The sequence below is a fragment of the Sturnira hondurensis genome, unplaced genomic scaffold, assembly GCF_014824575.4.
Source record: "Sturnira hondurensis isolate 20B ecotype Veracruz unplaced genomic scaffold, ASM1482457v3 Scaffold0010128, whole genome shotgun sequence".
Classification (NCBI taxonomy): domain Eukaryota; kingdom Metazoa; phylum Chordata; class Mammalia; order Chiroptera; family Phyllostomidae; genus Sturnira; species Sturnira hondurensis.
The window spans coordinates 38,472,852-38,500,772 of NW_028082759.1; the positions used below are offsets into that span (position 1 = coordinate 38,472,852).

At 39.8% G+C, this 27,921-nt stretch overlaps 1 protein-coding gene across 2 annotated transcripts in view; it reads right to left on the minus strand.

Moving 5' to 3' along the window:
* Positions 1-27,921, minus strand: part of RUNX1T1 (RUNX1 partner transcriptional co-repressor 1) — a 152,618-nt gene that overhangs the window by 114,465 nt on the left and 10,232 nt on the right. Inside the window, exon 1 of one of the 2 annotated variants that reach the window (XM_037058713.1) lies at positions 10,214-10,380. The exons of the other annotated variant lie outside the window; for it this stretch is intronic. Coding sequence (XP_036914608.1) covers positions 10,214-10,301 — 88 coding nt within the window. The 5' untranslated portion in view covers positions 10,302-10,380. Of the gene's footprint in view, positions 1-10,213; positions 10,381-27,921 lie in introns of those variants that run through there. 2 annotated transcript variants of the gene reach the window in all.

Here is a 27,921-nt window from a genome sequence, read left to right on the forward strand (position 1 = left end):
AGCTTTTCTACAGGTCTTCTCAACTTTCTTTCCTGCTTCTAGCAGGCTGTGACTTCACACAGTGGGCATTAAGTGAGTTAATTCAAAGAAGCTGAAACCTCATTGATCCTAATTGAAAGCAATACACCCAACCAAATACTTTCCTACCCCATCTGCTCTGGCCTGCCACCAGCTATTCAATACCAGAGAATTAATAGTTTCAGATATTCTAACTGACCCAATAAAGACACTCATTTAAGCAGGGCTGCATTAACAAAGTGAAAAAACAAGGGCAAAATAGGTTCAAGTGGAGCATTTTACTCCTAGTTGCCTTTAACAAAGCTGAATAAGGCTTATTCTGACTTTTTATGTGCAAGACTTGATAAACTGAATGAGAAGGCACTCAATGATCAGCCAACGAGCATTGATGAATGGTCATTAGGACCCCCCTGGTCTTGGAGGAGGCTCTTCCACCAAGTGGCACACCAGCTTGAAAGGGCAGGCTCCCTAATGTCCAGATTTCTCTACTTGCTTGTTCCACTTTCAATTTCAGACCACTGGCCACCAAATGAGGTTGACATATTGGAAAATAATGTTTTATGGGCGAGTGGTAAAAAATAAAATGGAGGCATTAGCTCTGCTTTCAAATTCAAATCTGCTAGTTTTGTCAGACCCCAAAGGTTTTGATTTTCCACCCAGCTGGAAGCTATTAGTGTTTTCTAAAGGCATCCCACTGGCAGGGCAAACCTACCTAACTGGTGAGCTGTTGGGCTAAGGGAGATGGACCTCTCTCTCAGATGATTTCCTAACTTCTCATCATTGTGACAGTCAATTAAATGGATACATCACCTAATAAAAACGTACGTGAATTTGTTCCTGCCACTAAAAGGCAGCTGAAACTGTATTAAAGGCCATAATAGATTGTTTCCTGGCAAAGACAAATCCAGCTGTGTTGTGCCACAAGAAACGCAAATGGTTACAGTTGTAGTTAGGCTGAGACAGAGCTGACCACAAAGAAATCAGAGGCAGAGAAGAAAATTAGGTTGCAAAGTTCACTGAACTATTTCATACAGGTAAGAGGATCATCTGTCATTTAAACTCCTTTCTATAAATGTCTGTTGTAAACAACGAGACACATTCACACCGTTTCCCTCAAATACCTCCTTTGGGGGAGACGGTTGGCAAGCATTTGTGCCTCTTCAACTTTAAAGCAGCCCACAGAAGAGCTCACAAGAATTTGCTTGAGTGACAAGTCAAGAACAGAGAATGACTGCCATTTTAAAAACCTGAAGGATGTATAAACAGCACGGGGCCCAGTTATTTAGGGCTGTCCAAGAGGACCTAAGTGCTAGCAATACGATGGAATTCAGGAAGAAAAAACATGCCGGACAGAGGGAGCGTGTCTCGATAGGTGATTACACCAGACATCGCAGGAGGAAGCTTCCCTGCTCGGATCATCCGCAACCTGATGACAAAGCGCCGTACAACCCAGTGTCTCATGGACACCATGCTGGGCCGGCGTGTCAAGAAATCCTAATCTACTGGGGCAAGTGGCAGGCCCAGCGCCAGAAGTCACAACCCCTTCCCTTACCTTCACCTAGGACATGTCAAACTCGACGACTTAGGTCACTTTGATATTTGTTTTCAATAGTTAAAGTGTGTTAATAATGTGCTCTGAACTCTATCTAATTTGAAGGTTCTGATCACAACATATTTTTAAACAATAATGATTTCCTAAACTGAAAACCCAATGTCTCTATATTTTTTCCATTTTCACTGTGTAGAGAATAAAATGTCATATCAGTAATTTTTCAAGCAATATACGTGATTCTTAAGTTGGATTAAAGTATACTTTTATCTACTCCATAATACTGAGAAAATTACTTCCTCTATTTTGAATGAAAAGATGTTTACTAGTGCATTTAAATGTTTAGTATGTGCACTTGCATGTATTTGTGCAAAATAAAATGTTTAAGATAAAATATCCTGTGCTAGAAATTACAAAATCTACAATTAAGTTACTATGAATTGTTTCTGACTATACTATTGCCTTTAAAATAACCCAATGTACTTCAGTTATTTTCTACCAACAAATTTTCATTTTTAATACCTAATATTCAGTAAAATTCTGGAATGTTATAATACATTTAAAACTTTCATTGTCTGAATGTTTCACTATTTAAATGCAAACTTCAAACTTATTAATATTAATTATAGATTACTTCATAGGCACCAATAAGGGGTTAATTTTTTAAACTATTTGGAAGCATAACACTTCCTTAGTAATCTACAAGGCTGAACACTAGCTATATTAACTCCATCAATTCAAATGCAAGAATTTTTCCATAAAATAAAACTTAAGTGTACACTTGCATGTACATCTGCAAACAAGCTGTCATTTATTAGTTTCCTCATATTTTTACAACCATAAAAATCACTCAGATTGTAGAGAAGACACCTTAACTACCCATCCCTTATCCATTGGACAAGGACCATAACATTAAATGGAAAACCTTTGTTTCTGTGTCACCACCTCCCCATCCTAACTAATGGCGAGTCAGTGTTGTTAAAAAGCAAGGGTGCCGGCGTATGCTCCAATGAACTTTCCCTCCTCTCAGCACCAGAGACAAAACCTGCATCTCTGCTCTGTGCAGGCAGCCATCTGGACAGCTTCCCTCGAAGCCCAGCCCACACCACACTGCAGGCAGAATGGGAGGGGCTCAAGAGCGCTGTGGGGCTATTCATGACATACCAATTTCACATTTTCTGCTTGTAGGCTTGCAACAATAAACGCTAATGAGGACTATGAATGACAATTTTAAAGACAATAAAAAGGTCTCCAAATCCCTTGCATATGAAGACACTGTTTTGAAAACTTCACCTTCTGTAACAGAGCTGTTACAGTCTAAAGGAGAAAAAAAATAACCTATGGAAGACAATAAGATGATCAAAGTACAACTGAATCCTTAAGATTTCCAAAGAATGCAGTCTGTGTAAACCCACGGAACCACAGATCTCATCAGCCCTGCAAACAGCCCTGTGAATGCATGAGGTGCCTTTAATCTCTGTCTACACAGACGTACAGCTGAATAAAACCAGTTCCTGCTGAACATTTTTTGCGGGGAGGGGGGAGATCCTAGAAGTTATAAGAAGAGCAACTGCCCCCAAATAATTAAAATAACAGCCATCACACTTTGGCATAGTATTTAACATTCCACACATCTTTAAATAAATGTAAATGCAGAATGGACCTCTTCTGATAACATCTGTTATTTTTTTAAAAAGCAACAGTCCCAGGTAATGAAACTATAAATGGTGTTTATTTCTTTTTTTGATTTTTGTCTATTTTCCAAATCTTGTATTTTTCTCTATTTTCCAAATGAGCATGTGTGACATTTTGAACCAGAAGAACGAATATATTAATTTCAATGGATTAAGAAAACTAAACAAAGACATATAAATGTTTTGACCTTGATAGGAATTAAACTATTTAACAGAGTAACAAAAATAAAACAAACGATGTATCTTCCTATAAATTGTAAAAAGGGTATTCTTTTCATTAACAAGAATTAAAACACTTTCAACAAAATCCACCAGGTGGAGCAAATACACAGCAATAAAATAAAATCGCAGAATTTTTTCATCATATTTCTTTTCCACAGGACTTTTATCTCAAACTCTCCACTTCTATCTCTCCACATTGCAAATTAGGAATATCTATGCACACATACTAATTTGCCAAGTTTATAAACAAATTCAAACTTACTCAAAATGATTTTTAGCTACCATGGACTGATTCCATTACAAATTTTCATTCCAAATGAATGAAAATGCACACATTCTAACTTGCCACACTTACAAACAAATTCAAATTTACTAAAAAATGACTTTTAGCTACCACAAATTGATTCCATTACAAACTTTCATTCCAAAATGAATGATTTATTTGTTCCAATAATACCCAGTATAATACATTTCCTTTTATAACAGTGCGAATTTTTAAATTAATGTTTCACTCTAACGCTACTGGGTTTCATCACCCATGCCCCATTCTCCATGCCCAACAAGACCAGGCACAACAGAATGTAATGCTGCATATTCTGAAATGTACCAAACAGTTGTGAAAATTTGTAAATCTCGACTCAGTTTCCTTACTCTGTATGAAAACTCCACTTCTAACCCTGACTCATTAAAATTATTCTTTATGTTACGATACCAAACTCTTACATTTGGGGGATGAAATGTGACTTGTTTATCTGACAAAATTGTCCTGTCTTCATTCCTGCTGGTAAATTGCCACAAGTGCACAGTTTGTAAAGGAATTGTCCCTTCTCTTTTCTAGGGTAATTCACCTCCCTCTCTTCTCCCATACATCTGATTTTTTCCCTTGCCATTTCACTCCACCCTTAGCACACTCAGCACAGGGCACCCAACCCCACATTCTTGTTCATATGTTCTTCTCTAATTCCCAATGCCACCTGCAAGCCATAACTCTCCATTCACTTTTCAAGTCCTCCAAGTTTTTCTCCCATTACATACACTCAGTGCTGCCAAGTCTTAATGCTACAAATGACGCGAATGTTACTTGCATGTAAGAAAGCTCCAGTTCGCGAGAACTAGAAAAACGCTGGAGCTTCAAAACGAGGAAACCCAGAGTCAGTGGAGGACACCAGTGAAGGAAGGACACTGACATATATTTATATGTTTTCTTTTCTCATATTTACACTGATGTTGAAAAGCAAAATATAATGAAAGAAATGAAACAGGCTGATTCGCAAATAAACATGCACACGCCTAAGGACACGCATAACACCATGGCAGAGCTGCTTACATTGGTGCAGAACAGATCATGGCGACGCCAGCTTCGTCACAAGGCACACCAGGCTAATCCAATTATTGCAATGTTGATGGACTTTCCACTGGAGTGGTGTACAAATACCGAAAATATTGACATTACCTTCATAAATATAATACGGAAAGAAGGTTGTGGAATCATTCCTACCACACTCTTCCCTGCAAAGTCCAGTTCCTTTATTCTATGCAAAAAAAAATGGAATCAGTCCCCTGGAGCTGTGCTCATCCCACACAGAGGTACACGCTGCTCTCTTTACATGCCCATAACTCCTAGCACCATCAATGGGATGCAGATACGTCCATCTAAAGGATAAATGCCCTTAAGTTGCTTGACAGAATCCTAATAAGGTAGGTGGAAACACCAAATCCGGGCACCACACTTTCCCCTCCCTTTGCAGGAAAGCCCCCCACCACCACCCTACCACCCCTGCTCCCTCTCCCACAGCTCAGACTTTTCATCAGCCCACACTGTGGATACAGGACCTGACGGACTTCCTCTCAGTAACACAGCATCTTGGTTCTACGATTGGAATCTCCCAGATAACTCCGTCTCCGAGCATTCCTCAGAACATTTATCCTATACTACTTTCAAACTGTCCACACCAACCCCCAGCTTCCCCTAGCAAATGTACAAATTCATATTTGAATTCTAAGGAAAGAAGAAAACACACCTCAAAAGTTCAATCACCTATGTTTAAAGATTGACTATTCTATTTTTATGAACACATTAATTTTCCAAGACAGCCTCACAGAAACAACCCCAAAATCACTGGTTCCATCCTGAACTACTAGAACCACCGACCCAAAAGGGCATCACAGGTGGGACATTATACAACAAGAATTAGGAAAATAACAGCCCATTAACCAAGGCCATTGTTCTACGGGTTAATGTCTGTTGCTGTTGAAAAAGACATTGCTTCACAGCAAGGCCACAGTGTAGAATGAAAGAGCCAAATTTTTAGATCCATTTGATAAAAAAAGAAAAATCAGGAGTATCTGTTAGTGTAGTTCTGCAGGAGAGAGCATGGCCACAGCACTGGCAGGAATCTCAAATTCCTGACCAAACCCTCTTCCACACAATGCCTGCAGAGAGAAAGGAACCCAGGCGGGAGCCGGCCTGCCGCTGGTGGACAGACAGGGCTGGCCTCGCAGGATGTCAGAGCACCAGGCGGCTGCAAGAGATACCGGGTTTTCACACACTTGCAGGCTGACTGTTTTGCTCTTCAGGTAATTAAACAAGGAAGCAGAGCTGCTGGGTAGGAGCCTGACCCCCAGCGCTGCGGCTCCACGGTTCTGCATATCAACTTCCACAAGAACTGCCTGGAGCATCAACAGAGTGTTCTCCTCACTCTCTCTCTCATTTCCTTCCCCACCTCCTTCTCAGTCTGACCCAGAAACAAATCCTCCCAATAAAAACATCCACAGAAAGTCTGAATCTATGTGTAATAAAAACCCTAGTCCTGTTCCCTGCCACTACCTTCCAAATTTTATAAAGGCCAAAAAATTACCCTAATGGCAGGAACTTCATAAAAATTCACATATAACAAATCTATGTAAATCACTGGTATCTTCGTCAAGATGGATTATTCAAAGAAAATAATACCAAAATAATAATTATTTTTTCTTTAGCGTGTGCTCGATTAAACTGTGGATTCTTGGAAATCGAAAGAGCTCCCCCCAAATAAATGTTGATATCCCAGTTCATGAATTAAACAGGTGTTACATCGTGTCATTAACACTGTTATTTTCAGTTTTGATAATGGGCACTATGGTAAGCAAATGCCCTACGATGTTTCTTTAAAAATCTTATTTAAACAAAATTCTGAAATATTTCCTAGTGCACAAAAGAAGTCACCACTATACCTCAGAAATATTTTTAAAAATTCCTTCAATCATCAAGAAAGTGGTACATTTATATACTTATATTTATTTATATCTGTATATAAATGCACTACCTCCTTAATCTTTGAAGAGACATTTTATATGCAATGCCCAATACATATGCACACACAAAATAAATATTAAGTAATGATTAGAATCATATATATAATACAGTCTTCCTTCATCTCAAAATCCATAGAGTAAAACACTGGCTGAAAGAGATATAGACCAAAAGAGAGAGGAATACAAAAGCCTGCCTGCTTGTCTGTGTTCAACACAAAGAACATTAAATGAAAACAACTGGCACGCTGCCAAATTCCTATAGAGGCAAAGAGATTCAAATAAATTGATTTCACGCATCACGTTGACCTGGGATCAGTGTGCAATGCTACAATAAGCTCAAAGCTCCATGTGGGGTAAAGCCCATTAATGCTATCAGACCCCTCAAACCCACACAAGAAAAACAAAAAATAAATGCAAATTGCTCTAAAAAAACAGCAATATTTCTCAAGAAAATAACTGTCCTCTTTTCCTAACCAAGATACATTTGAAGGTGCGCAACACCATCTAAATTACTTCTTTTTAAAAATACAAATGTGGCTTTTGAAACACATACATTTCTATAAACTGGTGAAACATAAATATCCTGTCCTGTGATAAAAACATAAACACTACTACTTCGCAACAAGTTTCCTCTGTCAAAATTGCCTCCCATGCTATTTATTCCTCTTGCATCTTCTAGACAACCAATGGACCCTTTTTTTAATATGCCAAACACTGGACTCTTCATAGTATTTTCCTTAATGGTCTATCAAATCAAGGTCCTCTGGCTGGACACCACCCTAGCTGCCCCAAACCCACTCACTCCCTACGACGGTACACACTGCGGGAGCACAGCTTCAAACCCTGCTCTGGAGTACCAAGTGCTGTGCCTATTTTGCGTATGATTTAGGATGCTGGTGGGAAACACACTAGGGTTTTGTCTTTATCAGCTTCCACCTAAGTTAGTGGCTGTCCTTCAGCATCACTCTCCCCTCTGGTCTCCCAACAGAAGCAGGCCTGTCTCCGGGTGACTGACTTCCACCTGACTTTGAACTCTCCACGCAGACTCTGGTGCCACTTCAGGCCGTTCTTCCTTACGGCCCCAACTGTTCAACTTCAGAGAGGTCTTTGCCTTTTCTCCTTCCAAAGTACAACCCCAGGAACCCAGTGGCTTCCAGGTGTTTGCAAATGAAAAGTATGCAATTTCTGTTTCCTACTTCTTGGGCCATCTTAAGTCTGAACCCCATATTTCTATATACCCATTACTATGAAAAAAGGAAGAAAACAGGAGTAATTTTGCCACATTTTTTTAAAGAAAGCAAATGATCAAGCCAACACAAGTGTCTATATTTCTGCATGTGTGTGTACACACGTTTTTTAAGAATGTATGCACACATGTGTATAGGAAACAGAGAGAGAAGAAACTCAACATAGTGTTTCTGATACATGATGCTGGGGGGTTGGTATTTGCATATTATAACAAATAACAGGCATTAGGCTGTTTTAAAATTTGTGTCCTTGTCATGCATTTTTGCTTTCAATACAGATTTGCCATGCTGCCATGCTTCACGGCCAGCAGCCCAGATATATACACACACAGGACTAGAAGAGAATATGACGGTAATGGGAGGGGGTGGATAAAGACCATGACTTTATGTATCTGTAACACAGGCTCAAGCTTTTAAATACTATATTCTTATCAATAGGTAGTCTACACCTTAGATATTTTACCATAACACTAAGAACCCCCGTAGCAGTATACAAGACAGAAAGGCAAAAGTCATATCCTCTTCTAAAACAAGCACTTTCTTCTCAAGGAAGATGACAAGAAAACAATTCTAAAGCCAGGGTGGTTGAGGTGGTGGTGGTGGTTATTACTACTAGTTGGTTCCCTTAACAGTAAGACAATCTTCCTTTCTATGGTGGCCTTTAGAAATCTAATCGACCAATATTTGAGTTCTCGGAAAGTTAATTTTTAGTAACAATACATAAGAAGATAGAAGCAGAGGTTAAGAAATGTCTCAACTACTTAATAAAACTTAATTCCTTGCTTTCTCTTTTGAATTTGTCTCTCTTTAATTACACTGGAGTAACCTCATCATAATATGAAGGAGGGGAAGGAAAGAAAGAGACATACCATCAAAGAAACTAAATTGTGATTTAGAATACCTGAGAGGAATCTATAATTATACAAGAAATTATTTCATTTTCTCTGGTATTTCAAACACAAAAACACCCTCATTTGCCAACACCTCCTGGGAACTTTAAGAATAAGCCAGTAAGTGAACTGCAAGAGCAGATGTCATGGGGTGGGCGCCAGCAGTGACGTTTCCAGAGCACTGGCCACCGATGGTGAATGTTTTGCTCCCCCTCTTTTCCTCATTAGGCAGTCAGGCACCGAACTTCAAAAATCTATGCCCAAAATCACTTTCCAGTCACTAGAGCGCCAGCCAGGAGCTCAAAACATTTGTGTTAACTCTGTTTTTTTCTTGCCAATGTATCCGTATTCATCTCTGCGTCTGCCCAAGCCCACTAAACCTGAAAGCAGAACTGGCTACAGGAGACACCAACTCAGTGGAGTCCCTAATTCAGGTTTCTCTTTACTTTGCAAATGGTGTAGACTTTAAGGAGTCTCTTGCCAAATGGCAATGCACTTAGCTTATATTTCTTTTTTCCTCAAGTTAGATATCATCCTTTTTTTCTTTTAATGTGCCCTCCGACATGAAGTCCGCTTAGGAAGTTACATTCAGCAATAAAAGTTTTTAAAAATCCAGGTCAATAAAAAATAACGAATAGAAAAACCCTTATTCTCCTCTTTCACCAACAAACGGTTTCAGAAAACACCATCTCTAGTTACAATAAACACAGAAACCGTGGCAGAGCCTCTACTCTTGAACCCCAAGTACTGCTCAGCTCATGACGGATGCACTATGGAAACTACTGCAACAAGAAGAGGGTGAAAAAACTCGGTACTGGATCATTTGGTATCTTCAGACCCAAAGCTGTCAAACAAGAGCTCCCACAAATAGGCGGGCAGAGCCCCACCCAAACGCGCACGCCGACATTCTGAAAACAAACTTTTATTTATTATTTTTACTTTTGATTGAATGTATTCTGTTACCTATGCAGGTTTCAGGTGCACAATTCCGCAACACACCATCTGTACACTGTACTGCGTGCTCGCCAGCCCAAGTCAAGCCTCTGCCCATCACCATTTCTCCCCCCTTCACCCTCCTCACTTGCCTCCACCTCCCCCACCTGGCAATCACCACACTGTGATCCGTGTCAAAAACATTTTTTAAATATATAATATAAACTCTTTATCAACAGGCAGTAGAAAAAATAAAAAGAAAGAAGAGAAAATCTTCACAATTATAATGTATTGGGAAAAATAACAGATTGATTTGTTTGGCACATAAGTAAATTTGCAAAATCAAAATATTTATCTGTTCCTTACCTTGACAATATTCAAAGTTCCCTTTTTTCCGGCAGTCACCTATTACTAAACTCAGTGCTCTCCAAGTGTTTCTTTTGACAGATATCATTCTCCACCAATCGCTCTGCTAATCTCCTCTCTCCTTTTCTGACTGGGACAGATATTATGTTCACCAGCCCAGAGATCAATCTTTTCTATTGACAACAACAAAGGGGAAAAAAAAAAAAACGCATATATCACAACCAGTCTGAAGTAGCACCCACCTACTTACAAGATAATACTAGACCCGTCTGTTTGTTTTACGAAACAAATATAAGCTTTTCAAAATTTTAGAAGATTCTAAAACAATCCCCACTTTCTCAGTTCTTATGACTGCTCTAAAGGACTCTGAATTTTCCAATCGTCCGACTCAAAGCCAGATTCATTCTGAACCCGCCAAATCCTTTTTCCTTACATTGGTGTTGACCACATGTACATCAGTACCTTAGACGAGTGTTAGATTTTTACCTGCTTAGTTATAAAAATTAAAATAAACTGCCAGATAATATGATTTCTTTAGAGCATGCTTGGAGATCTGTTGTTCTTGTATATTTTGGAATTTTCACATGCAAATTAAGTCTTGTTTAAAACAAAGTAGTGTCCATATGGCTTCACTGTTCTGAAATTTAAACACTGCTATTATTAGCTAAAATAGTCTAAAGCTACCAATAATAGTAATGAATAATCTTTATATAATCAACTAGTTTAAAAATATTAGTAACAACAGTTATTGGCAAATCACTTTATCAAATGAACAAATTTCTATCCCTTCTGTTTTTTCCTAGAGCAATTCTAACATTCTTATTTTCAGGCTAGATTTGGAAGATTTAGAACTCACTCATTCATTCTCAAACATTTATTGAACCCCTATTACTCACCTATTGCTATTACTACCACTACTATGAATAGAAAAAGTATCACTAAATGTGCATTATTTAGTTTATCATACTATCTATGAAACAGTACCCTACCTAACACAATCATATATGCACATAAGGTAGAAACTAAATAAATGCAAAAACAATAAAGATTTATAAAAGTCTGAAAAAGTATTACTAAAGTTGTTTCTATTATTTTTTAAGAGACCAAAGTACTCTGTAGAAATTAAAAATAATGAATGTACTCTAATACGCATATATGTATGCAGATTTTTTAATCATTATCTTTTACATGCTACATTATTATGACTCTGCCATCAGTTGTTTCTCATCTTTGTGTGAGTACAAATCCTAAAATGTGTTTGTACATAGGAATATGAGTTATTAATGCAATAAAATAGGAGATGGTATTACTGGGTGGAAGCCAGGAGTCCTGGTCAGGTCTGGACTTCCACCATCTTGAATGGAAGTCAGTTGTTTTTCATTCTTTATGGCAAAAATCAAGGAAGCAATATTTAGCAAAAATACAATACTGTAGTATTTCTTAATTGGAAATTGTCTTGAAGCTCAGCAAAGATCATTAAAGAAAGTCAGCTGGAACTAGGAAGCATTTGGTTTACTATGAATCCTAAATTTCAGTAAGAAAATGACCAAGATACATAGATACACATACACATATATACATATTCAAATACGGGTGGTGGGGTGGAGACTGCAAGGAGGGGAAACTGGAAGTAAATACATCTAGATATTAAACACAATTATGTCTGGAAATGAAAACGAGTGATTTTCTACACAATCCTATTATTTCCAATATTTCTATTCCAAGGTAAGAATATTGCATAGACAATAAACAAATGTTATCAGGGAAAAAAAGAAAATGGGCACTTTTCTTAGTTTCAATCATGACATTTGATACTATATGGTGCTTTAGCAACCCTCAACCAAAAAGACACGGGACGGCCTGCAAAAAGGGGTCCATGCCTCCGTGTGGGCCGCGGCTCATCAGCTCCACTGGACAACCGAAGTGGGCAGAGCACAATCCCGCTCCCAGAGTCTCGGTCTAGTTCTTCCTTCTCACGGCTGCTCAGTACCAGGCTAACGTCGGGGCTCAGTGATAAAAACAGTGCAATGGACCTCAGTGTTGGGGGCACAAAATTACTATACCCATAAACATCCTTTCAAAGATAAGTGTCTCGCGACAAAAGATCCTCTAAGATAGAATATACTGCCTCACTTTTTAACTTGACTTATGTCCGTTTTGATCAGAGTACTCTGAAGTGAATGCAGAAAAAGTTGGCAGGAAGATAGTGTTACAAAGTACTTTAAAGGTGCATGTTCCTAAATTCTTCCATGTTAACATGGCATACAAACATACATTCAAACAACACACAACGTAAAAAACTAAAGTTACTGGTGAGAATGTTTCCTGCTTAACGATTTCATACAGAGAACACATCATATCACAATCAACAGGATAACTCAAAAAAGAGAGAGAGGCAGCACTAATGTTTAGATGTTTCCAAATAACAGCTCTGGAGTATGATGTATGTGCTTTATACATCCAACATTAAACTGTCTTCCAATATGACATAATGAGTAATGGGAATGAGCACTATGAAATATGCATCCAGATATTTGTGATACTTACTCTACACTAAAGTCTGTGCCACAGTCAAATGACAGTACATTGCTCTATCTTTAGTAATTGCTTTGTTTGGAGTCTCAGCCCTCAAATTTGTAAAACCTGACTATGCAGGGAGCGTACTGAGACAAGTTTGAAAGCTAAACTACACGGAGAGGAGAATGCCTCAAACAATTTGTAGTTCTACAAGAGCATTATTAAAAAGGCCCAACATGGTATATTGCCATGGAAATTGTGGAAAACATACATTCCCAAACAAATATTACTTTTTCTCAATGGTATGAAGTAATGAAAACCACATGTGTAAATCTGCGATCCGTGCGGTAGTTCAAGCTGCAGCTAATAGAAAATACAGAAAGTGAACTCTGCTATATAAAAGATTCTTGTTACAGAAATATAATGTGAAAACCAGATGCAGACAGAAAACCTTAATCACAGATGGGAATGTAATCACTGGCACACAGAACGCTTTTTTGATCAATCTTAACCATATGCATAATGTATTTATTTTCTAAGGAATGCAATAACTTGAGAGAACCTTCTATCTGAATTCAGTTAACCTCATATTTATAATGCTTTTATCTTACTCCCCCCATCCCTTCCGTGTGTACACGGAGCTACAGTTTTAAAGGGAAGAGTTGGGGGCCTCCGCAAATCATTCTTGTATCACTTTATCTTTCAAAAATTGAATCGGATGTGAAGACTACACACAGCAGAATCACCCTCAAAAGAGAGCCACTACAGTTCCCCATTACCGTGTTTCTCAGTCACGGCCAGGAATCCCTACAGGGCCCAACACATTTCTCTAGGGAATTATATCCACATTTGGGGGAAATTCTCCTTTAGTAAATTATATACAGTTATGCCCAAAATAAGCTTGTAAACACACCTCTTTTTATCAATCAACCTGGACAGGATATCAAACCCTAACCCTAACTTTCTTTCCTTTCATTAAAATTTTTTTACAACATAAATACTGTTCTTTTACATTAATAAAAACACTGTTAGTTTTTGGTTCCAAGGGGAACTGTCACAAGAGGAAACTGTTACATCCCATCTGACTTAGAAAACACTACCTTCATGTAAGTACAGGGGATTGTAGCTTACCTTTGTCAAGTTCTCCACAGTCTCATTTACAGGACAGTTCTGCTCTGTCCCCGATTTGAATTAGTCCACTGAGCTCCATGTATGCCTCACTTGAGACTACACTCTAAACAGGAAGTGGTGGGGACATTATATTATTTGGGGATCCCTCATCATAGGTCATGTGAACGAAACTTCAACTTCCCAACAACAAAAGCCTCTGTAAACTTCCATGACTATACTCATCCAGATTTTTCTTCTCCCTTCTAACTTTCCATCCCTTGATACATGCAAAGAAACACACAGTCCTTATTCTTGCCCTTTTCCGATACCCAAGACCCTCTATAACTTGGCCCTAACCTACAGCTTTCAGCCTCCGATCTACCCACGCTCTTGCAGGATGCAGCACTTTGATGAGTAAACCCCATAGGATGCATCCTTCCCTGTTTGATGGGTTTGTCCACCTTTCCACGAACTGCCATGTGGCCAGCTCCTTCCCAACACTCACATTTCATTCACATGTCACTTCTTCTGAGATGATTTTCCAACATCCAAAATAATGTCTCACCAGTAGCAGCAGCACCCCCATCATTCTAACATTGTGTTTTTTAATTGCCTCTCTCGAATTTAACGATGCCTGGGATGATCTTATTAATGTGTTTATTATGTTTCCCTCCCCCACCCCTGAACTATAAGTTCTATGAGAGCAGGGTCTTGTCTGCTTTCCTCATTACTCTATTTTTCACAGTTACAAATGTACTTAGCACGTGAAAAGAATGAGACAAATGAATTCCGCCTAATTAAATGCTAGAAAGGCCCCATTCATTCCCTCTAGGCCTTCACAAACTTTCCCTTACCACTCCTAGGGCCCATGACTGTTTTCTCTTATTTCACTTATAAGAGCAGAAGACTGAGGCATAGGTAGATACACTTTGCCTCCTCACACAAACAAAAGGACAACAACAAAAAATAACCAGAATTGCCAGAAAATTGAACTGCATGCAAGTCTGACACCCAAGCGGTTAAAGAAGAAACATTCATTCATACCAGTAGGAGGGGAGACAGGCAGCCAGGGTGGACAGGACTCATGGCAAGGCAGTTGGAGAACCAGGCAGTCCCACATTGGCATGAGGATAAACTGGGAGAGACAACTGGGGAGCGAGACAGACCATGCAACCCAGGGTTCCAGCGTGGGGAAATAAAGCCTCAAAACCTCTGGCAATAAAAACCTGTGGGGGTTAAGGAAGCAGGAGAAACTCCCAGCCCCACAGGAGAGTTCACTGGAGAGACCCATAGGGTCCTAGAATGTACACAAATCCACCCATCTGGGAATCAGCACCAGAAAGGCCCAAATTGCTTGTGGGTAGTAGAGGAAGTGACCCAAAGCCAGCCAAGAGTTGAGCAAGAGGCATTGTTTCCTCTGGGAGCCCTACCCCACATACAGTGCCACAACACAGGAACAAGGGTTGTCCTGCCCTGGTAAATACCTAAGGTTCCACCCCTTACTGAGTAGCACGTAGCCAAAACAAAGAAATATGGCCCAAGTGAAGAAAAGACAGCTCAGAGCTCCAAAAAAAATGCAAGTAAGTATGGTCACAAAATAGAGGAAAAAGTGAAAGCTATGAAAAGTGAAATAAAGGAAAATATACAGGAAATCAACAATGAAGGGAAGGAAACTGGGACTCAGATCAATGGTTTGGAGAAGAAAGAAATAAACATTCAACCAGAACAGAATGAAGAAACAAGAATTCAGAAAAATGAGGAGAGGGTTAGGAACCTCTGGGACAACTTTAAATGTTACAGCATCCAAATCGTAGGGGTGCCAGAAGGGGAAGAGACAGAGCAAGTGGAAAACTTATTTGAACAAATAATAAAGGAGAACTTCCCCAGTCTGGCAAAGGAAATAGACTTCCAGGAAATCCAGGAAGCTCAGAGAGTCTCAAAGAAGTTGGACCCAAGGAGGAACACACCAAGGCACATCATCATTACATTATATCAAAGATAAGGAGAGAATCTTAAAAGCATCAAGAGGAAAGGAGACAGTCTCCTACAAAGGAGTACCTATAAGACTACCAGCTGATTTCTCAAAAGAAACAATATAGGCAAGAAGGGGCTAGAAAGAAGTATTCCAAATCATGAAAAGGACCTACATCCAAGATTACTCCATCCAGCAAAGCTATCATTTAGAATGGAAGGGCAGATAAATTGTTTCCTCGATAAGTCAAGTTAAAGGAGTTCATCGTCACCAACTCCCTATTATATGAAATGTTAAAGGAACTTATCTAAGAAGAAGAAGATTAAAAATACAAACAGTAAAATGACAACAAACTCACAACTATCAACAAGCAAACCAAAAAAAAAAAACCAAATCCCAAAGACAAACTAAGCAAACAACTAGAATAGAAACAGATTCACAGAAATAGCAATCACATGGAGGGTTATCCGCAGGGAGGGGTAGAGGGCAGAGGGAGAATCAGGGAAAAGGTGCAGGGAGTAAGAAGCATAATTGGTAGGTACAAAATAGACAGGAGGAGGTTAAAAATAGTATGAGAAATGGAGAAGCCAAAGAACTTATATGACCCATGGACATGAACTAAGGTGGAGGAATGATGGTGGGGGTGGGGGTACAGGGCAGAGGGGAATAATGGGGAGAAAAAATGGAGCAACTGTTAATAGTATAATCAGTAAAATATATTTTTAAAATTTTAAATTTTAAAATTTAAAAAAATAATAAATTGTAAGAGCATTTATGGTCAATTTCAGGTTGGGCAGGCAACCATCATCTACCAGATACTGTTCACCTAAGTCCATTCTATACACATACATAGGCCAATATGGGATTTACCCAGCCTCATCCAGGGCTGTGAGGCCAGCCTTTCCTCCCACACTAAGTAACAGGACACCATGATTAAAAAATACAGCATAAATCCATACAGCCTTTAAGATATAAATGCATAATGCATTCTAGTAGTTTCTATGCATAAACTTATGTCCCAATTGAGTTTACCAATTGAGTTTCCTGTTGTAGGAAAAAGAGCTCACCTTCGTCTCTGCGCCTCTCCCAGCCCTACCTCGGTGCATGCACTCTGTTGCAAAGCCAACAAGGGAAGGAGGTGTGTCTGTTCCGCACTGTTCACATTGCGTGCCTAGCACCTTGCCTGGCTCCCAGAAGATATTCACTCTATGCAGATGGAGTGAACAACAGTAACCAGCATTATCTAATCTTTCTTCAAGCCATCTCCTTCTGTTGTAATAAAGCATTATTTTAAAATCCTTCAAATATTACTTTAAAGAATTAATAAGGAGATACATAACCAATCTATGACTTATTTTTAGTCAAATCGATAATACTTACAACCAATAGTTAACAAACCAGGCAATTTAAAAGAGGAGAAAGCTCTTAAATAGCTCCTCTGTTTCGGATATAATTTTCCAGAAACAAAATATCCCCAAATGACTGTAGCCTCCTACCTACACTGACCACACAGAAGCCCACTGCACACATGCTCTGGCTGGAATGGAATCTCAGCTCTTACACTTATCAGTTATTTGACCTTGGACATGTCACTTAACACCTCTAACCTTCAAATATAAATCTCTGAAGTAGGATAACAATACCTTACCAGGATGATATGAAGACAAAATACTCACAAAGTGCCTGTGGCTGTGCCCCTCACTCAAGTGTTGTTTTACCCACGTGCTCAGTTCCCATCACTTAATAGTAGTAGGGTGGCAGTACCTATTTTACTTTTATGGTTTAAAACATTAAAACAAAAGCGATAGGTCACTACTCAAAAATGACCTACTGCAATCGCAAGCTCTTCCATTCCTAAAGTCACAACTTACTATCAGTGATAAAAATAAATCAGTCAACAATACTAAAATACAAAGAAAAAAGCCGAGTTCCTACATATTTTGCAGTGAAAGAGAAAAAAACACTACAAACTAATGCATTGTGATTTAAATTTTTTATTTTCCTCATCTAATTTCATCTGTGGAGGACCATCGCTAGGGGATAAGAGAAGAGAGAACCAATTATTTCCAAAGACTGGTTTCTCTAAATAAAGGCATCTGGTCTATGCCAGCAACTTTCACATGAAAGAAAAATGAGACTTCGAAAGTATCTGCATTCATGATTGATGATCACATATCTTGAAAGAAAGAAAGAGAGAAAGAAAGGAAAAGAGAAAAGAAAAGAAAGATATACAATTGTTTAGCTGCAAACAGTCTGGTTGCTGCTGCTCCTTATCAGCTGATAATCTCTCTCTCTCTCCCTCTCTCTCCTTTCTCCCCCCCACCACTCCTCATCCCCTCTGCCTCAGAAATCTGTAAAAATGTAACATTCTTTTATAGTCTGAATAGTCACTTTTCTAAGTGCAGCGAGAAGTCTTGATAATTCTTCATTTAACTTTAGTATAATTCCCACCTGCAGTCTGTGTGACTGTCCCTATTCAAGAGGAAAACTCCCAGACGGTAGGATTTGAAGACTTTCGGGAGAACAGTAGAACAGAGGAGCCTGGGAGTAAAAATCTAGGTTCACAGCCTGCCCCCTACACCTCCTTGGTGCAGGGTGGCCTTGAGCAAGTGAAAGAACCTCTATGGGTGATTTACAAAATGACCTCATTCCCATGTGAGTATTTTTTTTTTTTTAGATTTTATTTATTTATCTTTAGAGGGGAAGGGAAGGAGAGAGGGAGAGAAATATCAATGTGTGGTTGCCTCTCGTGAGTCCCCTGCTGGGAACTGGCCTGCAACCCAGGCATGTGCCCTGACTGGGAATCGAACCTCGATCGTGTCCATGTGAGTATTAAATAAAACATGTAAACCTCCATGACGGACTCTAATATACCCCCTCCTCATACGTATCTGTCTGAACTGAAGGCTGGCTGCCCTTCTAAAATCATGTCTCAAATGGCAATGGTGGCAGGAAGGAATAACCGTGAGACTCTGTGCCTACTTCCTCCTTCTGAGTCAGAATCTCAGGGTGAGAGAGACCTGTCAGACTATCCAGGGCCATCCCTTGTTTTAAGGCAAGTTCACCAGGCAGCAGAGCACTTGGTCTCCCACCCACTGCCGGAAAAGACAAGTCTGGGTGGGGAGAGAACTGGGGAAAGAGAGGTGGAGAAGAGTGCTGGGCCGGGGGGGGGGGGGGGGGGGGGGGGGGGGGGGGGGGGGGGGGGGGGGGGGGGGGGGGGGGGGGGGGGGGGCCAAGTAGTGTTGAACTGGCCCAGAAAACAGATGTGGGCGGCCAGAGGAGGGAAGGGAGTCCCCAGCAACTAAGAGATAACACGGGGGCATGTGGCAGAGAGAAAGCTGGAAGCCACTAAAACGTTTTTTAAGTCTCACTGGGTTCCTGACCAAACGGAGAATTCCAACTCATAAATGTGCCCATACATACAGTATTTTGCTTATAAATTTGGGGAGCTCATACTTTACAAAATCACATTTGTGAACTTTCAGGGCAAAAATAGATAGATAGATAGATAGATAGATAAAACTAGTTAACGTGCATTTATGAATATGCAAGTGACTTGACCACTTCAGTGTGCCCAGGGCCAATTCTGTACATGGGGGAATTGTTTATTTGTTTTGGTTGTTGAAACCAAAATATAATGGTAATAAATCATATATTCTATATAAGAAAACAACAAAAGGGAACCAAGGTGGATAGAGACTGAGAAAAGAAACATGTTCTTGAAAGCAAATTTGCATTTTCATCTTAGCAATAAAATATTTCAATACAATATTAAGTAAATAACTTGAGTTCAAAGCATGAGCTTTCAACAAATATTTTTAAAACATCAAATAGTACCCCCAACTGTTCTAGACTCCTACTTCAAGGAGATTTCAAACCAGCAGAGAAGCCTGAAACACATGGATGGGAGCAAAAAGTTGGCTGTGATACAACCCTCTTTGAGGAAGAGAAGTCCTGAAGGCTTCAGAGAGCGGTTTGGTTTCATCACAGACGAGGGAGAGGACGCTGTCGGTTCCCCATAGAAAAGGGCCTTCATTAAGGCTGAGGCGAGAAAGGTCCAGCCAATCAGCAGTACTGTCTCTCTCGAACACCTCTATATCCCAGACATCAAACAGAGCCAGACTCTGCATTTCGTGTTTGCTCCTCTCTCTGGTCAGCCAGAGAGAGGAGAAGCTTGTACACGGGGTGTCTAGAAGAGAGCGGAGGGTAGTTCCAAAGTGACCCAGTGGGACACTAAGAATAAGCAAGCGAGACCTTACTGAAAGTTACGCTTCACACGTATCATCTCATGTGATTCTCTCAACAACCTTATGACGCCATGTCCTCACTGTCCAGATGGGAATTCTTTCCAGAAGAAGGAAGCAAGCGGAGGAGACACAACAGACAGAAAAGCACTTGGGCATTGCACCTTTTCACCATCCCACTCGACTGTCTCTGGCAGAGACGGGAGCAGCACCACTACCCCTCAGAAAGGCAGACCCAGTCAAGCTGAGGCTGAGGCTGAGGCTGCAGTCTCCAACTTGACAGTGAGTGAAGCAGGTACAGGAGTTGCAGAAAAGACTCAAGAAGACCAAGGGACACAGAACAAAAACGCTCCTTACAATGGCCAATGCCTGGGCCCCACTTTCTTCCACCAAATTACTACTGTCGGCTGCTGCTACAAACCTCCACAAGCAGTTCTTTCTTGGCTGCCTATGGTTAATTTTTATCAAGTACAACTGACAACAGAGAAAATTAAGTCACAAAAAATTCCAATTCTGACAGATTTTATAACAAAACCGCAAACTAAAAATTTAGTTTCAGTTCAAAGAGTAAAAAGAATTGCCAGTGTGTTTTCATATTACACGATACCCAATAAAATAAGGTAAAAGACCCTGAAATAATATTACCTTGATGAACCACTATTCCCTAAAAGTCCTCATATGGGTAGATTTTGTTGTTGCTGCTGATGTTTCTACCAATAACTTAAATCCCTTCAATAGGGGAGCCAATTAGCAAGCAATTTAATCATAAGGGTTTAATACTGTCCTTTAAGCTATAAAAGGAATTCACTTACTTTTCCAATATGAGACTTCCACTTTAAAAGGAAAAACCTGTGGTCCTGTGAAAGACAGCATGTGTTTACTATCTGCTGACTGTAAATTACATAAAGACAAGTTTCTATTAAACTCAGTAATACTTTAATGCATTTTTGTTGTTTTACTTTAAAGTATATTTGGAAAGTGTCATCACAAGACAAAGGATTTGGTCCACAGATAATGCTTGGGGCTCTGAATAAATGAATGTGATTTCAAAAGCCCCTTGAAATAACTCTGCCCTCCCCCTTCCCCTCCAACAGGACCAAGCCCAGAGTGCAGTACACACTGGTTTTTAAGAACTGCCTCTGCTGTTTCTTCAACTCCTCCCTGACTTCTTACTCTCTGGTCCCTGACTTCTCTCCTCTATAGAATGTCAGAAGTAAAAGATATTTCTAATTATCCCAAAAATAAAAGCTCAATTTTTAAAATATATCAAACAGGCTACTCTGGTGGAAAGTTCAGAGTCCACACTGAGTCCACCTGACCACTTTTTATTCACCTGCTTGGCCTGAAACTACCTATAAAAAGAAGGAGAACTCAGAACGGTCTGAAATCCATGCACAAGGGAACCAGGTCCAAGACAGATCAGTAATAAACCCTCCACATAACAGCCATCTTTAAGGAATGACAACTATCACCATTTCCCCAAAGTAGGTGAGCACAAGGATCCTTGGGACAGTGATATACAAGTGGCTTCTCAGAGTTCCTTCCGGAGGCTGTGGCCCTATGAGCCACAGGAGACCGCTGGAGTCTAGGACAGGGGAGAACACTGTCCCTCAAACTTCCAAAGTCATTCCTGTACTCTGGCAAGCTAAATGCACTGGACACCTCATCCCTGCTGTCAAGGCTCCGCCCTCTCTGATTCAGGCCCCATATCCAAGTTCTAACCATTTTTCCTTTACAATGCCTCTTGCACCTGCCTGTTCCTTCTTGTTCCACACCCCAATTCTGGTCATTCTCCTACAATCTTACATCCAAATTGCACAACAAGCTGCCTACTTGCCTTAAGCCTCCAGTCTTTCCCTGCCGTGTCTCCAACCCATCAGATGATCACAATCAAACCAACTCTCTAAAAACACAACTTCAATTGGGTAAATAGTTTCTCCTCGCCTGGTACATTTTTTTTTTTACTTGGAGTTTATTAAGATCTATTTTACCATGGTATGCTTTGTTCAAAAGAAGCCCAGCTAGGAAATCTAATACATAAAGCAATTTGTTGTAAAAGCAAAACTATTCTAGCTCCACAGTGCTGAGAGGATGAAAGCTTGAACCCAATCCGGGCACCCTCTGTGCCACCTCCCAACCCTGAGAGGTCCCACAGGACACAGTTTTTTAAAATTCTGGCTTACTCAAAAGATAAAGCTTAAGTCAAAATGCCAAACATTCAAGACAGTTATGATATTTTTGCTTATTTTCCAATAATCACCCCCAATGCCCTTTTTACTATAGCCACATTCATTAATTCATTCTCTCTCCACGCCTCACCCAACCGACCCCAGTACTCTTCCAAAGGCTTTTTCTACATCCGGGCTCTGTTTAGATAAATCCTATCTATCTCAAGACAGGTTTAAGTCCCAACTTGCTCCCACCTCTAAAACCTCATTTACTTACTATACTATTTCACTGGTGAATAATCAAGCTCTATGATCTCGTGTAGCTATTGAATTTGTCCTGCATGCGTTTACCACTGGGTGGAACTGAGTTTACTCCCTGCTCAGTGTCTCTGCCCTAACATGCGGCTTTACACATAGTAGGGATTCATTACATATTTATTAATTTGCTTCAGATTTACTACCAAGAGTAAAAATTTTCCTTTTCTTTAAGATACACTAAAAGGTGTCATTGCCAGGACTACCCAAAATGCATATGCCTTTTCTTTAAGAATAAAGTAGGCGTATTGATTTGCTCATTTTACTGCTCTTCATTTGTATTTCCTCTGATATTTTATATCCATTCCCTCTAGCCAACTTAGAGCTTGACTTGACAATGTCAATGGAGATGGATCACATTTACTTTCTATTTAGACCTGAACCAACCTACCTACCCTTATTGAAACAAAGGGATAACAATTCATTGTCCACATGTTTCCCACCAGAGGTCAGATGCAGATCTTGTTTTAAAATAAATCTAGCTGGAGATGAGAATGAAAATAATGTGAGAGGTAGGCAAGGGGGGTGGGCAGTAGAGAACACTTGTCTGACACATGATAAAAGGTGGCCAATCCTAACACTCATTTAAGAGAACACTTTCACAGGAGAGGATTACTGTGTCAGTCTGATCAACACCACAGTTCCAGTCCCGGTATCATCTGCTGTTCTTCCCAGCTGTGTTTGCTCATCACTGTGTACATAACATATGCATAGATTCAGAAAATAAACTAGCAGTCTTTCATAACCTGTTTTACAGCTCACGTCTTCCTATATCCTGAGGTTAGGGAAAGGAGTACAGTACCTCTTGTTTTAACCAAACAGACCAACCAACTTCCTAAGACTTTGTATTTAACGCACAACTTGCATCATGCTTCCAACATCTGCTGGAGGATGACGTCCCAATTGCTGATATCCTGCTTGCCAGACTTACTGTGCGTTTGAAATGCTCTCTGCACTGCTCCTAGCTCCCTGGCACCACAATTCTATGTCAGCATTGGCAAGTACCATTACAGGTCTATTCAATACTTCCCTAAAATCTGTCTGATCCCCTATCTCACAGACACCAGGTACACTCCCCACAAGATGCAGGAGAAGGGACCTGCCCAATACTCCTTCTAACGGCCTCTTACACCTGTTTTCTCTGCTGGTGCTGTAACAGACCTGGCTGCATCTAGCTCATCACTCTTCTGGCAATGTTTCCTCTCATTATGAGTGGACCCCAGCTTGAGCTTCTTTAGACAAATTGCCATTACATCCCATGGTAATATTTTTCTCTAATATTTCTCTAATGTAATATTTAATCCAGTCAAATCAGGTACCAATGAAGAGCTCACTACATCTGAATTTGAAGACGTTCTCCTTTGAGGCAAAGAACTTTCAATGTGTCCTCCCACTGAACGCTGAATACCAATGCAAAAATCTTCCACAACCCATGAAGCAGCAGTGATTCTTGTGGCATAAATGGCAGGTGAAAAATAACATAACTTCCAAGTCCTGTCAATGGCAAATATTCTTTATAAAAGAGCACAAGATTCCACTGCCACGCTGGATGATTAGAGTGCCCGACTTGATCAAATCACAAATATAAGCAGGTAATCGTTCCTAAGTTGCAAAGAAATTCAGCCAGGTTCATTAAAAACAATTTTCCAAATTAGCATTAAATTTTTAATTGATGTCTATTTTTTACAAACTAAAGAAAAGTACAAAATCCAAGTGTCACTGGTAATAATAAGGCTTTTTAACTACTTCTAGAAGCAATGGCAGACTTTCTTCAGACAATGCAATGGGATGCTTTCTCAGTCTTTTTTATTTCAGAACTGATTCTCAGCCAAATGATAACATGCGCCCCTATTCATTTAAGTAAGTTGTTACTTACCAGGTTCTCTCAAAAAATGATTTAAAGAGGTCATTTTCTAAATATCTAAGTCAGTTAGGTCCAAACTGTGAGGCTGTGGGGGATGGGGTACGGCTGATCAGCACAACCAATCACCACCGTGCTCCCACCCTCACCTATCACGCCTGCCCCCAGGCACCAGACTCATCTTACCCAGCCACTATGAAGCAAAAGCATAAAGGTTATTTTCCTTGAACATAACCTAAAAATCTTTTGTTCCTTCTCATTGCCTAGACAGGTTCATTGCTCCACCACTTCCTTCAGAAAAAGGCATAGGAACAAGTAAGATCCCACACAATCCTCTAAGGTCCAGGATGGCTGTGGAAAAAATGGCTTCCTATAACAGTGCCACTTCTTTACAAAGAAGAGCAGTAGGAAAGATAATAATGTTCTACACTGAATCCACTTCCCAGTTCTATGGAACCTAATAGTGCCCCCCAACTCAGAGTTAGAAATACAAATAAGGACTTATTTGCATTCGCCTAACCATGGGAAATTCCTGAAAGCCTACTCCCAGTATTGTATATGGACCTATACATATTCAAGACAAGATGCCTAATTATCATTGCATAACTGCCCTTCGTTTTAAGTCTGAAGAGGTCATCAGAAGAACGCACCCCAGGCCACCCAGCAAAAGTCAGTGACTAAACTAGAAAGGGACCCCCAGTTTGACTGCCTATTAGTCCGAGGAATGCACACCTATCAGGTCCATCTTCTTATAATACAAAGAGTGCTTTACACAACAGAACCACACTTACAAACTCAAAAGGTGCGGAATCCCTCTCCTCCTATCTTAAGTGACCAGGATGTTGAACCTGGCTCATTAGGAGATGCTGACATCAAGACAAGCCAGCGGACTAGGAATACTGCAGAGAGCACAGCTCCAGCGTGCTGAAATAAGAGATCAAGAAAGTAAACAGACTGATTCCTCGTGGCTTCAGCATCGTGTAGAAAGGTGCTATTCTGACAAGGGAACCGAATTTAGTAATGGAAAAGTATTTAGAAAGTACTGAGGGATACATCCTTGGGTGTATTCAAGATGTCTATCAGCTGGTAGCCAGCTCTATTTCCTAAGTCAGGGGTGAGGGCACAGATAAAGAAAACAGTGGATGTATAGATCATAGCTGCTAAGGAGAACACTAAGCCAGGTCAAAGAATAAGACTCTGATTATTAGAACTTGGGTACAAAGTAGGTGATTAATTTTGTGAACACAGCACACCTCAGTTTTCCACTGGGGCAAAAGATCTAAGCCAGAAGAGCAACTAGAGCCAGGGTCTTAGAGTGAGGGACTAGAGCTCTCAGAAATGCAGAAAATGAAATGCAGGATGATCGTTTACTTAAAATCAGTCCTGTCAATATACATGTAGGTGAACTCCATGCTCATAGTAAGTCTCTAACATTTGTCAGTTCCTCTCCTCTCCCAAGACCAACAACTAGGGGGCAGGGCATGAAAGCTGGGAGACACTCAGAAGCCATCTACGCCCCAGGTGGTAAAAGACAAATGAATGTAATCCATCAGAGGTGCTTAGATTGCTAGAAGAAAACTTTCCATTTTGTGCCCTTCCTCCACGTTCAACAAGATTTATAGACTAAAGGCCCTATTCACTGAAATACTGATTTTCCTTACAGATCTTGACCAATAGGAAACTACAAAAACAAAAACCTGCTTTATTTCCCCATGAGTTACATTATACAGGTAATCTCAATTAGAACTATCAAAGCAAGGGGGTCATTGAACAGTTCTCTTAGAGTCCGTGAAAATGCCAGTGGTTCTAAGCAGCATTTATGGTTTTAAATGTTTTCAAACAGAAGGATCTCGTACCTTACACTTCAACCTGGGTTATTACTTTATCAGTTCTGAAGTAAGAGCCTGGGGCATCACTGCATTAAGTATGAACATTTTGAAAAGAGTCCCAGAAAGCCCTCCCCTCTTGACACCATATAAGGTACTGAGACTTCGACACTGAATGTGGCTTCAGCACAAACAACTCATTAGAAGATTATACACCAAATGACGGGGTTGTATCTGTGAAATAAACTCCCTGACACAGACAAGTGACTCAACATCACTTCTTGAGGGTGGCAGAGTCCTTGTTGCTGTACCAGGGAATATGTCCACAGGCAGCCCAGGTCACCTGCAAGGTGTGTTAACACCACGTGCCGCCATTTGGCTTCAAATCAGAAATTCCTTAGAAGCATTATTCTTCGGTTGGCTACATATATGTAATCACAAGAACACAGTCAATACAAGGTGGGGTGAGAGTGGGTTTATAGTTGTTAGTATGGAAATATACAATTATTAAGTAAAAATACAAGAATAAACTGGGTTTGGTGTAATCACAACTGTAAACCCATTTTCGCCCCACACTGTATTGTTCTTCAAACTACTTCTTTTGAGTTGGTGTTTCAGAAGAAACACTGCATTTGTTAATCCAATATGCTAATGTGCCACAATGTCTGTCTTCCCATTAATCCATTCTGCAGATATTCTGGGTTTATAAGTGAAAAGTGTGTCTGTCAATTCAAGTGTGAAGCCATGAGCTACACAGCCTCCAATTGATCCTAAGCAGTGATCACATCTCACCTTGGACAAATTACTGTAAACACAGTCAACCCAACTGCAACTGTGGCCACAGTTAATAATCAGTTTGAACCTGATCCAAATTTTATTAGTCTTCTAACTTAATTCTCTATGCCCAGTTTCAAACAGATTTAACATCGCCATTTTTACTAGAAGAAAAAAGTATTACTTATATTGATTATTTAAGATGTGTTTGAGTTTTCTTCCTAATTAATCCTGGATGACTTCAGAAGAACCTGTCTTTCCTAGAAATTTCACTAGTAAAATGAATCTATTTTTCTCTCTAATATGGTACTTTCTCTGCCCATAGAACTTATTTGATTAGCAGTACTATAGAAGCTAGAGCTTTTGTATGCAGGCACTCAAGCATAATTTAATCATTTTACTTAAGCATGAAAAAATTATTCTGAAAGCTCTGTTAGGTAAAAATATCCCTGATTAGTTTAAACTTACATTTGCAGGTGTACTAAAGATAAAATAAATCACAGGATGCTCAGTATGCAAAGGTGCAGTGTTAACTTTGTTCTAACAGTCGGCAGTAAGTTAAAAAAAAATACACAGTATTAGAATGTGTAAGGAATAACTACCTCATTTTAAATAAACACGTTATTTTAAAATAAAAATAAATCATCTGTGCAAACCCTTTTTATATTACCAGATCTTCACCTATGGAAACCTCTTTTCCAGTCAAACAAGATGAGGTTCTAATTACATAATACCATCTATCAGCTGAGGGCAAAAGTGCCAACAAATGAAAATGCACATTAGGCAAGAGATTGTCAAAAAAAAAAGATAATTGTCTTTTTTTATTTTTGTCCCTTTTTTGTTTTTTTTTGTTTTGTTTTGTTTTTAAATAACCCATTCGCATTAACAAAAGACTGCAGTGGCTTCCAAATTATAGGTTGT